Here is a 12,666-nt window from a genome sequence, read left to right as displayed (position 1 = left end):
GCAGGGGTGATGTCAGGTACAGGCCCACTGGGGGAGAGTGTCGACGTTTCGACCCTGGCACATGGAGGGTAATGTTTACCCTCTGCAGGTGGGTCTTCCTCAGGACAAGGGGAGGGGAGGCAACCTAAGAATAGGTGTTGTCACGATTACAGCGCCTCCGGTGGCGGTCCGCACTGAATCTGCAGCATGGCTAAACTCAATTTAGAGGAAAGGAGGCTGCAGTATTGAAGAAATCAATTATGGGTGAATGAATCCCCCACAGCATCCCATTCTGCAGTATAAGCGCAGCCTGGGGGATCCGTGCTGGACTCCTCGAGTCAGATGAATAATCTCTGTGCACCATCAGAAAATAATAAATACTTGTTAAGGGACAGGCCTATTGTGTAAAACTGGTGCCATTGTGAACCACAACCAGTTTGCCCAGGACATAACTAATGACCCCTACAAACTGAGATGCTAATCCTGGTGGTGCTGGACATTTAAAAAATAGACATTACACTGTTTTTCCTTAACAGAACCGACGGGGGGATCGTCAATGGAAAGCTTAGGTCCCCCATCTCTAATTTAGGTGGTTGGATCAGCGGTTTGGTGGACAGGGTACTCAGTCACGTTTGGAACAGGCTACTCTGTCTGCTAAACTCAACATCTGGCCCTTTGTGTCTTCTGCCTATTCTTCATAATTAATGACCAATGCCATCAGAAACTGGTGTGACTGCAGAGATAGAAATCCAATATTTAAATTAACATCAATTTTGATATCCCATTTCATATAGGTTTGACTACATCAAAATATACACCTGAAAAACCAAGTCAATGCTCTAATTGCTAAAAGGACATCTCATATATGAGAGTAAAGACCTGTCAACAGTAGGGCAATGCTCAGGATGAAGGCAGCCTCTTCTGTAAGGCTCAAAGGCCTTCATATTCAGTAAGGTATCTTTGTTATTTGTTAGATTGTTATGTCTATCCCACTGCATCTCCTTCTGCCTATTATCATTATTGCTTGTTCCCTTCGACTTCGATGGGCAGCAAACTCTTTTAAATAGCCCTTTTCGTGTCATGCAAATGTGTTCAGCTTAACTAACCAACATAATTTGAGTCGTAGCTTCACTTAACAAACAACTACATAATCAGAACTTAGAGCTGAGGTCTTTCCACTAAGTAGAACGTATTTAGCTGTTTAGATACTAAATACACACCTGTATTATCATGTAAATATAAAGCCAAAATATATTATGTCTAGCAAACAACTATGCATTGTCAAAATGGACATCTTGCATTAGGAGCTGTAATGCAATGGTACTTGTATAGTGCAAACTAAGCTAGGAATCAATGGTAAAAGGTATATCAGACATGTTGCATTTAATGGGGGAAGCGGGAGAGGTCTCATAAGGGGACACTCTATGTGTCATAGTGCATTGTTGTCCCACAAATACAAGACCCTTGGCTTGGCATATCTGTAAGATACTATATAGAAAAATCTTCCCCCAAGTGCTGATTATTCGAATGCTGGAAGTCTTGTGGAATCCGTGACCATATAGTGAAACTGCAAGTAGAGGCCCAGGACTCTGAGATGTCTCACAGTATTCTTTTTATTGAACAGTTGTTGAGGGAGGGTCCATTACTCAATATAATAAGTGGGTGCCTCTACTTTCTGACAGACTTTTTCTGTATTTACTCTGGACAATGCAGTTTTTTTTCTCCAGGATATACAAACTGGCCTACAAATCCGAGAATGAAAGGAATATTGACTGGATGCAGTGTCCTTATTTGATCTAGAGCACTGCCTCTAAACTATAATGGTTTGCTGCAATGTGGTTCTAGAAGGCCTGGAAGCAGCACGCAGTGCGCAATAATACTCTCCCCCTTCCCTTAGTGCATGCTCACATGTGGCACATGGTGCAGCTGTCGGGAGGTCGGTTGCGGTGGAAGTAGCCATTATGTGTACTTGAAGACACGGGCAAGGATGGATTGGGATGGACTCACAGCTGGCCACTGCAGCTCCACCAGGCCATATAAGCAGATACATCCACATAGAGAATGCACAAGAAAAGATGTGGGGGGCGGATCCCAATGGAATTGGCAGGTTCTCCCGTTCTAACTAGGGAAGATGTAGGTGTTGGTGCAACATGACATGGTTTCCTCCTCCCTGCAGTAGAAAGAGAGCCCTCATTGCACTTAAAGGTAGTTTGATGCTGTAACCTAACTGCTTGTTTGCCCTAAGGTATTCAGGGCACATACTGCTTAAAGCACCAGAACTTACATTTTATTTAACCCACCTTTGAATAAATATGATTCATTTCCTGGTGTTTTTTTCTTTACTGGGACGTGGTTTGCTTCATTACTCCACTGCCCATGTGATACAGTGTCCATACAGTCCACTAAGCACTTTATGCTATTCTGCACTTAATATTCTGCTTTTAGAATCAGTCTTTATGTCCAATTTTAGTAGGGTACTGTTTTAAAACACAACAAGAAGGTTTGCTGTTTTTACAATGCTATGAGACTCCAACAATCTGTTATGCAGGATTGAACTTTATTACTCAGGCGAGGATTTTAAGGAAAATGTATGCAGAGTGAATCCGTAATGACGACATGGAAAGGCAATGATTAAGTGCAACTTAGTATTTTATCTTTTTGCTTTTATTGCGTGTGATCTGTTTGTAATCTGTTTTCTACTTTGTGCTTTTATGGTCTTTTAGGCCGAATAAAGATACTTTGATTATGATGCCATTTTCTTTTTACAACTGTATTCTGACATCAGAACGTATGCAAAATGACAAAATACCCTTCTCCTATTATACAACACAAGTAGGTACCGCTTTACAGTTCACAGTGCTTCTGGAGTTGAAACAACTAACAGAGCCATTGGGCAATCCAACACCTCCTGCAATATCACATGCCTTAACTCCTTAACCGCAGCGCGAATTCCGCTGCGGTGCGGGAGTTTCATTGAGTGGGCAGGGCTGCGTCCACCAACGGACATGCGTAGCACTACCCAGGTAGTGCTTGCGACGGCCGTTGGCCGACGCGCTCGCGCAACGGGTTAACCACCAGCCTCTTCCCAAAGGCCAAACACATGGTCTAACACATATCGAAGAAACACTAACCTTGAACCGGAGTCTGGTACACAGTGCAGTAGGTTTCATCTCTTGGGGTGTTCGCATGAACACTGCCGTTCACCGCCAGGCCATAGCAGTGCAACTCGTCTTCTGGGTGATTCATCGTAAAGTTCATTGTTCGATAGCCACAGTAACAATCCAGCTCTCTCATGATGGCCAGGGGAAACTCCTGCCAGAAAATAAAACCTTGCATGAATAACATGGAGGTGTCTTAGAACAGACTAAGGGGCATATTATCAAGGACAGGCGATACATTTTCGCCGCTTTTATCGGCAGAAAACTGCAGATAAAGCGGCGATAATGGCCTTGATAATATGCTCTATGAATTCCAATCGAAGCCCATGTTAGATGTGAACACATCTAACATGGGCTTCGATTGGAATTCATAGAGCATATTATCAAGGCCATTATTGCCGCTTTATCTGCAGTTTTCTGCCGATAAAAGCGGCGTAAGTTCTGAAATCCATTTGTAGAGCTTGGTTGGTAACCATTTAATCAGTTTTACCCGTGATGGTTTGGAGCCGTATGATCAAGTTGGTCCTTAAATGATGCTCATTAACAACTGAACTCATTCTAATAGTGCAAAGCACACAAAGCTACCACAGTCTTCATAAGCATTTCATAATAGCTATTAGAGTTAATCTACATCACCATGTTAGGTTTCTCCCCTTTGTATAGGGATGTGTGGAACTTGGCAATTTGCTGTAGTGTAATTATGTAAAATGACCACACAATTTTGGATAATTTAGCAAAATGCATCTCACACATAAAATTACCCAAATGGTCCATTCAGGTATAAATAACACTCCACAATATAATTTTGAGGTGATTTGCGGTTGCTCATGTTCAAATACTGCTGCTCAAGTTGGGATTTGTAGTTTTGGGCTCAAGAATTACCCAATTAGTCCGATTGGGCAAAAAATCTACCTTAAACGTTTGTCAACAATGCATGTTAAAAGAAAAGCCACTTCTGCTAAAATATTACCTGAATGGGTTTTCACATAAAATGTATCCACGAAATTACACAACATGGCGTAATGGCGTAATCTCTGTTATTTTTCCTACATTTTGTTACAAGAAATTATCAAAATGACACCCGTGTAATTAGGATTTCCCCCAGGCCTACTTTTGTACCTTACCTCTTATTCACTAATCCAATTTTAATCATTCACCATACTCATTCACACAAATTAAGCAGAGTGTTATTAGTCCTTCCAGAAAGTTTTTTTTTTAGCATTTATTTCAGTTTGGGACCACACCACTTCTATTCTCATGCTCATTCACAAACAATGATTGGTTGCATACTAGAATTTCCAGTACGAAAATATATTGCACACGAGTATCACAGTCAGTGTGCTGACTACCGAAATATTGTGAAGGTAAGTCTTTACATTGGTCTCTTGAAGAGTGCGAATTCACGCACGTAAGGTATCCAAAAAGTTTCATTCACTACCATATATATATATATATATATATATATATATATATATATATATATATATATATATATACTTTAATTTGGAGGTTGTTATCGTCAATTCTATAAATTATATCAATTAACATTTTTAAACAAAATGCCTGTGAAGAAGAGGAAAAGAAAGGTGGACATTTTGAGCTGGTATTTTGATCTGACATAGAAACAGATTTAGCTGTCTCACCAGCCTCTTTCCAAAAACAAATTAAATCAAAATAGATACACACATTCTTACAGGGGATTTCATTCAGTACTCTTCATCCATTGTTCTGTCCAAGTGTTGGTCACATTTTAAAGCAGCCCCATGGAAACATGGAGAAATTATTCAGCCCACTTAAGTCGAAGGCACTCTAGCACTGTGAGTGACACCATTTTGCTATTGTATATTTGGACAACCACCAAAAAAAGTAGTTCCATTAATTGCCAAGGCTGGCGGGGCAATCTTTGTTTCATTTCTGCTTTCACTTCTTGTTTTCTTTTCGTTTATTTTTGCAAGGAGTCATTTTATTAACTTTTTTGTAAACATGTGCGCGCCATCTTTAGATAACAAAAGGCACACAAATGATGGACAGAATGTAAAACAAATCAAACATTTAACCCCAGCCAAGAGATCAGGGTCAAGACTGATTTGCATATGGCTGGGTCCAAACTGGGGTGGCATAGTGCACAAAAGATCGATGGAATAAACCCAGAACTCTTGACTGGGGGTGAGTGGTTGAAAAGTTTCAGCACTCCATCCATCATCTTGTTGTGTTTTCTATCTTTAGATCACAACATTTTTATTTTTTACTACTTTTATTACTAATTGCATTTGGTTGCAACAACATATATAATTTCAGGTTAGCAAAGACCAGAGCTAGTGGCTTTGCCAATGCTTGTTTTCGTTCAGTGCGCAGTGCCTGGGGAATGGGGAAGGAGCTTGTTTTGAGCAAATGTTTTCTCTCTTTGCCCTTAGGCAACAAATCCACCTTTGACCTCATTCTTTCCTCATGGTGCAGTGAACATTACCTTCAGGAGGCTGGGGATGGATGTTTTTTGAGATTTGGTTTTTCATCAGCCTGTCAGTGAGTAAGTACTGCCTAAAGGATGGGGACATTTCTGAGCTCAGAAAACCAGACCTTGTTGGGGTGGGAGTCATAGAGGTACCCGAGACTCAAGCATATAGTCTCTTGTTTAGAGCTGAGACTCAAAAGGAAGAACTAGAAGTGGAAGCAACTAGGAGAAAAGTTGGCTCCTACAGCTCCATGCCTCTGGCTTCATGACCCTGGAGAGCAGGGATGCTGAAGGGTGTGCTGGGGGTCACAACACCAAGCTAAGAATAGCAGATAAGAACAGCTGGAGTGAGATTGAGATTGATGCCGGTACCCATTCCCTGCTGTCGTGCTTCCAGTTAGAGTGAGACATGCTCTCAAGGCCTTATCAGGGGAAGATATGGAGGAACCCACGGTAGTTACAGCTTTTGAATCCATTATCAACACTAAGACCCCTGCTAAACTGATTACCAACTTGTACCGTATCGCTCTCTCTGAGAGGACGGCGGATTATCCCAAGCCGAGGCTAGAATGGCAGGCTGACTTGCAAATAGAACTAGGGAAAGATATATGGCAGTATTGCTGCACGAGTACGAGGAAGACATCTCTGAATGCTCACCATAGATTGCTGCATTTTAAATATCAAAATAGAACTTACTACACCCCTGAAAGATTACATAGATATGGTTTGAGGGATAACTCTACTTGCAAGAGGTGTGGGGATCAGTTAGTTGACTTTAAACATGTAGCCTGGTCCTGCCCAGATATCCTAAAGTTATGGCACTCAGTGTACAAAGAAGTAAACGAGATCACGCAGCTGACGCTAACCCCTGACCCATTACTAGCCATACTGGGCTATTCCAAGCCACTCCGCCCGATGTACAGAAGACTGGTCGATATGGCCTTCCTTCTGGCCAGACGATGTGTCGCCTGCAACTGGATGCGGGGCCCAGCCCCTACACTAGCACAATGGTCCAGGGAAATGACGTATTGCAGCACGTTGACAGAGCTACATAATGACTTACTACCACCCCGTAACAGGCCCAAAAATTTCTGGTCTCTGTTCCTCGACAGACGACAGACACGCGACACTACGGAGGATGAAGATGCTAACATACAGGTGAGCGGAGACGCCCTGGCTAGGACTGCTGACGCCAACTTGCAGACTGATCAACACAGACACACCACAGGCTACGAGATAGAGTGTCCTCTGGTGGAGTGACCAACGGGCGCTTTCACGGACGATGGGCAGGTGGTCAGTTCATATGCAGTAACTGGGCTCCCAGGTGTGAGGCATGGTGGACGGTGCCTTTTGTCATATACAAGCGATGCTTCTTTTACCAATGTACTCCTAATGTTGTGGTTGTGTACACAGTCTGTATACCTAATATTGATATTGAATGCCAAGGAATGTGATGGTTGTATATTTCTCAAAATGCCAATAAAATAAATTAATAATAATAAATAAAAAAAAGAAGCGCAGACGAGTACTTTGGGTAACAACGATGAGTTGGGTGGTATTTACAGCAACTGGTGATTACCTGGTGTGTTAGATACCTCAACCATCATTATATTTTGGCAGGTGAAACCTGATGGGTTTTAATAGGCGAAAAATTTACTTTTCATAACATGTGGATTTTTGTGCTTTAATAAATAAAATCCACATTTTATTTCCCAAAAATATAGAATTTCTGCGAATTATTGCTTCTGCTAAACATCGTTTCCCAGAAGATCATTATTTATCAGGTGCTATATATACCACCTAATCTTCCTGCTTGGGCCCTGATTACAAGCGTAGGGTTAAATTCCAATCACTGTGGAAACAGATATTTGTTCAGAGATCGAAATTACAAGTTGTGTGAGAATTATCAACCCCTCAAACCTGCCTTGATAGTGCTGGGAAAAAGGCCTGTGAATAGGGCAAACACATGTAATCCAGAGTGATAAATACCGATTCTGCACGCTATGCCTCATTTGCAAGTTAAAAAGTCAAATACGGGGCATCTACCACACGTGGTAAATACCTCACTCCGGGTTAATGATATTTATCTTGTGTGGTAAATACCACATCTATTCCGCCCAGTGGTAAAAGTGGGCAGGGAACGGAAGGGCACGGCGTGCCCCTACTTCTAAAAATAATTTCAATCCGTTCCCCTACTTCTTACTTTCAAAAAAGCATCCCGGGACGGCAAGAATAGTCAGACTTTAAAACGATAACTTTTTTCATTAGATTCCAGGGGCGGCTCGCACTTCTCTGTGAACTCCAGAGGCTGCAGCAGCCCCCGCCCCCCATGAGCTCGCACAGACCGAGGGCAGGCCCATTGTCATTCCGATTGAGGCTGATTATCCCCTTTCGAATGACAATGCGCCCACCCTCTGCCTTTAGCATATCAAGTGCCAGTGAGATCGGAGTTGCCAGTGATTACAGAGGAGCTTTCCCCAGACAGAGTATGTGGGGAACTTGACAGCCTGTGTAATTTGTTAATGTTGTACACAGAGTGAATTGAGCAGGAGCAGTGACCAGACAGAAGAGGGGACAGGAGCGACAGGAAAGGAGGGGTACTAGGGCAGGAGAGGTGACCGGGCAGGAGAAGTAACGGATAGGAGAAGTGACAGGACAGGAGAAGTGACAGGAAAGGAGAGGTGACTGGGCAGGAGAAGTGATGGGGCAGGAGAAGTGAAGGGGCAGGAGCGGTGATTAGGCATAGGCAGGAGCGGTAACCGGCAGGAGCAGTGAACGGATAGGGGCAGTGAACAGAAAAGAGCAGTGAATGGGGCAGGAGAAGTGATGGGACAGGAGCGGTGATTGGGCAGGAGTGCTGACCGGACAGGAGCAGTAAATGGTCAGGAGCAGTGAAGGGGAAGGAGCGGTGACGGAGCAGGAAAAGGGACGGGCTGGAAAAGTGACAGGGCAGGAGCAGTGACGGGGCATGAGAGGCAACAGGAAAGGAGAGGTGACTGGGCAGGAGAGGTAACTGGACAGGAGAGGTGACGGGCCAGGAGAGGTGACGGGGCAGGAGAGATGACGGGGCAGGAGATATGACGGGGCAGGAGAGATGGCAGGGCAGGGGAGGTGATGGGGCAGGGGAGGTGATGGGGTAGGGGAGGTGATGGGGCAGGGGAGGTGATGGGGCAGGGGAGGTGACGGGCAGGAGAGGTTACGGGGCAGGAGAGATGACAGCAGGATAAGTGACGAAGCAGTAGAAGTGATGAAGCAGTAGAAGTAATGGGGCAGGAGTGGTGATTAGGCATGAGCAGGAGTGGTAACCGGGCAGGAGCAGTGAACGGGGCAGGAGCAGTGAACGGGGAAGGAGCAGTGAATGGGGCAGGAGCAGTGAACGGGGCAGAAGTGACGGGACAGGAGAAGTGAAGGGACAGGAGATGTGACGGGACAGAAGAAGTGATGGGGCAGGAGAGGTGACGGGTCAGGAGAGATGACGGGGCAGGAGAAATTACGGGGCAGGAGAGGTGATTGGGCAGGGGAGGTGATGACGGGACAGGAGAGGTGATGGGGCAGGAGAAGTGATGAAGCAGTGGAAGTAATGCGGCAGGAGTGGTGATTAGGCATGAGCAGGAGTGGTAATCAGGCAGGAGCAGTGATTGGGGCAGGAGCAGTGATTGGGGCAGGAGCAGTGAATGGGGCAGGAGCAGTGAACAGGTCAGAAGTGACGTGACAGGAGAAGTGACTAGGACAGGAGAAGTGACTGGGAAGGAGAGGCAACAGGGCAGGAGAAGTGACCGGGCATGAGAAGTGACCGGGCAGGAGAAGTGACCTGGCAGAAGAAGTGACGGGCAGGTGACATGACGGGCAGGTGACTTGACAGGGCAGGAGAGAAGAGGTGACCAGGCAGGAGAAGTGACCGGGCAGGTGATGTGACGGGGCAGGAGAGGTGACGGGGCAGGAGTGGTGACGGGGCAGGAGTGGTGACGGGGCAGGAGTGGTGACGGGGCAGGAGAGGTGACGGGGCTGGAGAGGTGACGGGGCAGGAGAGGTGACGGGGCAGAAGCAGTGATTAGGCATGAGCAGGAGCAGTGACCAGGCAGGAGCAGTGAACATACAGGAGAGGTGAACGGACAGGAGCGGTGAAGGGGGCAGGAGCAGTGAACGGGACAGGAGCGGTGTACGGGGCAGGAGCGGTGAACGGACAGGAGTGGTGAACGGACAGGAGCGATGAACGGACAGGAGCAGTGAACAGGGCAGGAGCGGTGAACAGGGCAGGAGAGGTGAACAGGGCAGGAACGGTGAACAGGGCAGGAGCAGTGAACAGGGCAGGAGCAGTGAACAGGGCAGGAGCAGTGAACACGGCAGGTGAAGTGACGGGCCAGGAGAAGGGAGGGGGCAGGGGAATTGATGAAGCAGGAGTGTTGATCGAGCATGAGCAGCAGTACTGACTGGACAGGAGCAGTGAAAGGGCAGGAGTATGCGTTTCCCAGGGCGACTTGAAGGTTAGGGGGCCAGTTTAGTTTGGGGGGGACTGGACTGGTTTTGTAGGAGTACAGGAGTTTTAAAAACACTGCAAAGTTCTTTTTATATTCAGCAGGTTTCGGTCAACAATGCAAGTGCCAAGATAACTTTGGTGATCAATGTACCTGCTGGACAGAGTAGGGAGCATGTTTCGTCTAGTGGCTGTTTTACTCATCTAAGGTAGTGCAGAGGGGCAGAGGGGTAATATGCCTGCTGCAAAGAACATATACCATGCATATCAAAGAGCAATATGTTATGTGCATAGTTCAGTGGGTACTGCTTTGAGTTCAGTTACCGAATGAAAGGACACTTGAATACATATGGCCTGGCAGTTCGGGCTTGACTGTTCCCATTGGGCGCAGAATCTAGACTGATTTGCTTATGGCTGGGTCCAAACTGGAATGGCATGGTGAGCAAAAAACGATGGATTTAAGCCCAGATCTCTGAACTGGGGTGAATGTATGACATTGTTCTGCATTCTGTCCATCAATTGTTCTGTTTTGCATGTGTCACCCGAGTGGGACAGGTATGCTCAGACATGAGTCCTGTGCTCTCCATGCCACCGGAATCAAGCTATCCTGGCTGATGAGGGCTGAAAGCCCGAAACCGGTCCTAGGATGCTTGTTTCCAGTCCAGGGAGGACCTGGCCTGGCAGTTCGGGCTGGACTGTTCCCATGGGGCACAGGGTCAAGACTGATTTGCATATGGCTGGGTCCAAACTGGAATGGCATGGTGAGCAAAGAATCGGTGGATTTAGGCCCAGATCTCTGTACTGGGGTGAATGTATGATATTGTTCAGCATTCTGTCCACCAGTTGTTCTTTTTGCTATATTATGATTGAACAGCTAGCTGGCTGACATGAATATGAAGGAGCCTTTGTGGGTTTCCGGGAGTCTAGATTCTCCTGAAGAGTCCCTTTCTCTTCTGTTCCCTGCACATGTGTACAGGAGGAGCCCTGTATTCATGACCTCAATGTTTGAGACAAAAAATAATTATGGATTTCTAAACAATGAGAGTAAAAGCATTTAGGTAACATGTTGTTCTTGCTTATATTTCACACGCTTTACATAAACCTGTATTCCCTATGAGTGTTTGCTTTTTTCTGAATTAAACCTCAAATAAACATGTTTATCCCTTGTTTTAATTAAATAACGTTATAAGCAGTAACTGGTCAGTGAAATGCTAAACGTACAAAAATGTGGTATGTTTTCTATTTCTAGTCATACCCCTGACTCCGCCCACTGATTCAATCTTCGGTTATTCCCGCCCCCTGATTCTCCACCCACAGTTCCCCTACTTTTTTTCCCCACTTCGACAACTGATTCTGCCTAATTTGAGGGCAAACCCGGGAATCGGAGTCTTCTGAATTACGTCCAAACATTTCTCAGATCCATTCTTTGCATGTCACAAAACTTATTTTAATGAGAAAAACAATTGTATTGATGATCTAAATAGGCAGTAAAATAGTTAACATATGAAACATGAAGTATGTGGATGAACTGGAAGAGATTTGAGTTCTGCCTAAGGTTGTAAGCTGCATCCGTTTTGCTAGTTGTTCTTGCCTTTTTATGGTCTGGTTGTGCCTTATTAATTCTCAAACGGATTAGAAGTTACTAAGCATGTAGCAAACATCTAGCCACGCAGTGAAAGACCCTTCAGAAGGGGTGACTGCCCACCTCTCTGTCGCCTGTTTCTGTATTTGATTGTCAAAGTGGTACCAATGAGGTGAAACCGTTATCCAGATAGTTTTAAAATGTTTAATAATTTAAAAATAATGAGGTAATACTCATACTAAATATGCCTCATTGCGCTGCTTAATTTACCTTGTCTTGTTGCATAATTTAGTCAACTCTGCCGCATATTTTAGTCCTCTGCTGACACCTGTCCCTACTGCTCTCTAGGCTCCTTGCAGTTGTTTCGCTGGGACAGATGTGCCACTGAAGCATGCCAGCTCTAAGCCATAATGCTAGGCATTACGGACTTATGTGTAACATGCTATGCTGTCTGCCCTCGTTGGGGGTACTGAATGCCTTTATATGTGAGCAAGTTGCAAACGCAAGCATGGATCGTCAAAGGTGGACTGCATTTTTTTTGTGTGTCTCTGTGAAACATAATATTTTTATCAGCAAAGACAGAGTGGCAGAGAGAGCTGATTTTTTTATTTTTTTATTTCTCCGGAGCTGAGAATTGCTTATGCATTTTGAGCCGAGAGACTTTAGTGCAGCTGGAGTTGCATATAAGAGAAAAACGCTATTATTATGATATCAATATTCTCAGATCATTTTGCAAATGTGCACTGATTTGACAGTTTAATATGCCCGTGAAAGCAAACAATGCGAGCAGGAGACTTTTATAGGCATTTCCCTGGATTTGGAAATCGCTGGCGCATTAAAGTCAACTCCGCTCGCGACGTCGTGAGTTAAATCCCCGTTATTATCTCCAGGTGTCTGCACGTCGGGCGAACACGAGGGCCTGACGGATGAACGAAGGGCGCATTGTGCGCAGCCGAGGCAGAATGGATGACTAAAGCGCGCCCCCCCGGCCTCCGCGGCGGCTGACAGCTCGCATTGTCGG

At 45.2% G+C, this 12,666-nt stretch overlaps 1 protein-coding gene across 1 annotated transcript in view; it reads right to left on the bottom strand.

Moving 5' to 3' along the window:
- Positions 1 to 12,666, bottom strand: part of WSCD1 (WSC domain sialate O sulfotransferase 1) — a 335,167-nt gene that overhangs the window by 30,569 nt on the left and 291,932 nt on the right. Inside the window, exon 6 of the mRNA XM_086954536.1 lies at positions 3,111 to 3,291. Within this exon, the coding sequence (XP_086810662.1) occupies positions 3,111 to 3,291 (181 nt within the window). The remainder of the gene's footprint in view (positions 1 to 3,110; positions 3,292 to 12,666) is intronic.

Source organism: Lissotriton vulgaris, chromosome 2_1, assembly GCF_964263255.1.
Source record: "Lissotriton vulgaris chromosome 2_1, aLisVul1.2, whole genome shotgun sequence".
NCBI lineage: Eukaryota > Metazoa > Chordata > Amphibia > Caudata > Salamandridae > Lissotriton > Lissotriton vulgaris.
The sequence above is the reverse complement of the archived record's forward strand: the minus strand, read 5'-3'. Positions and strand labels throughout refer to the sequence as shown.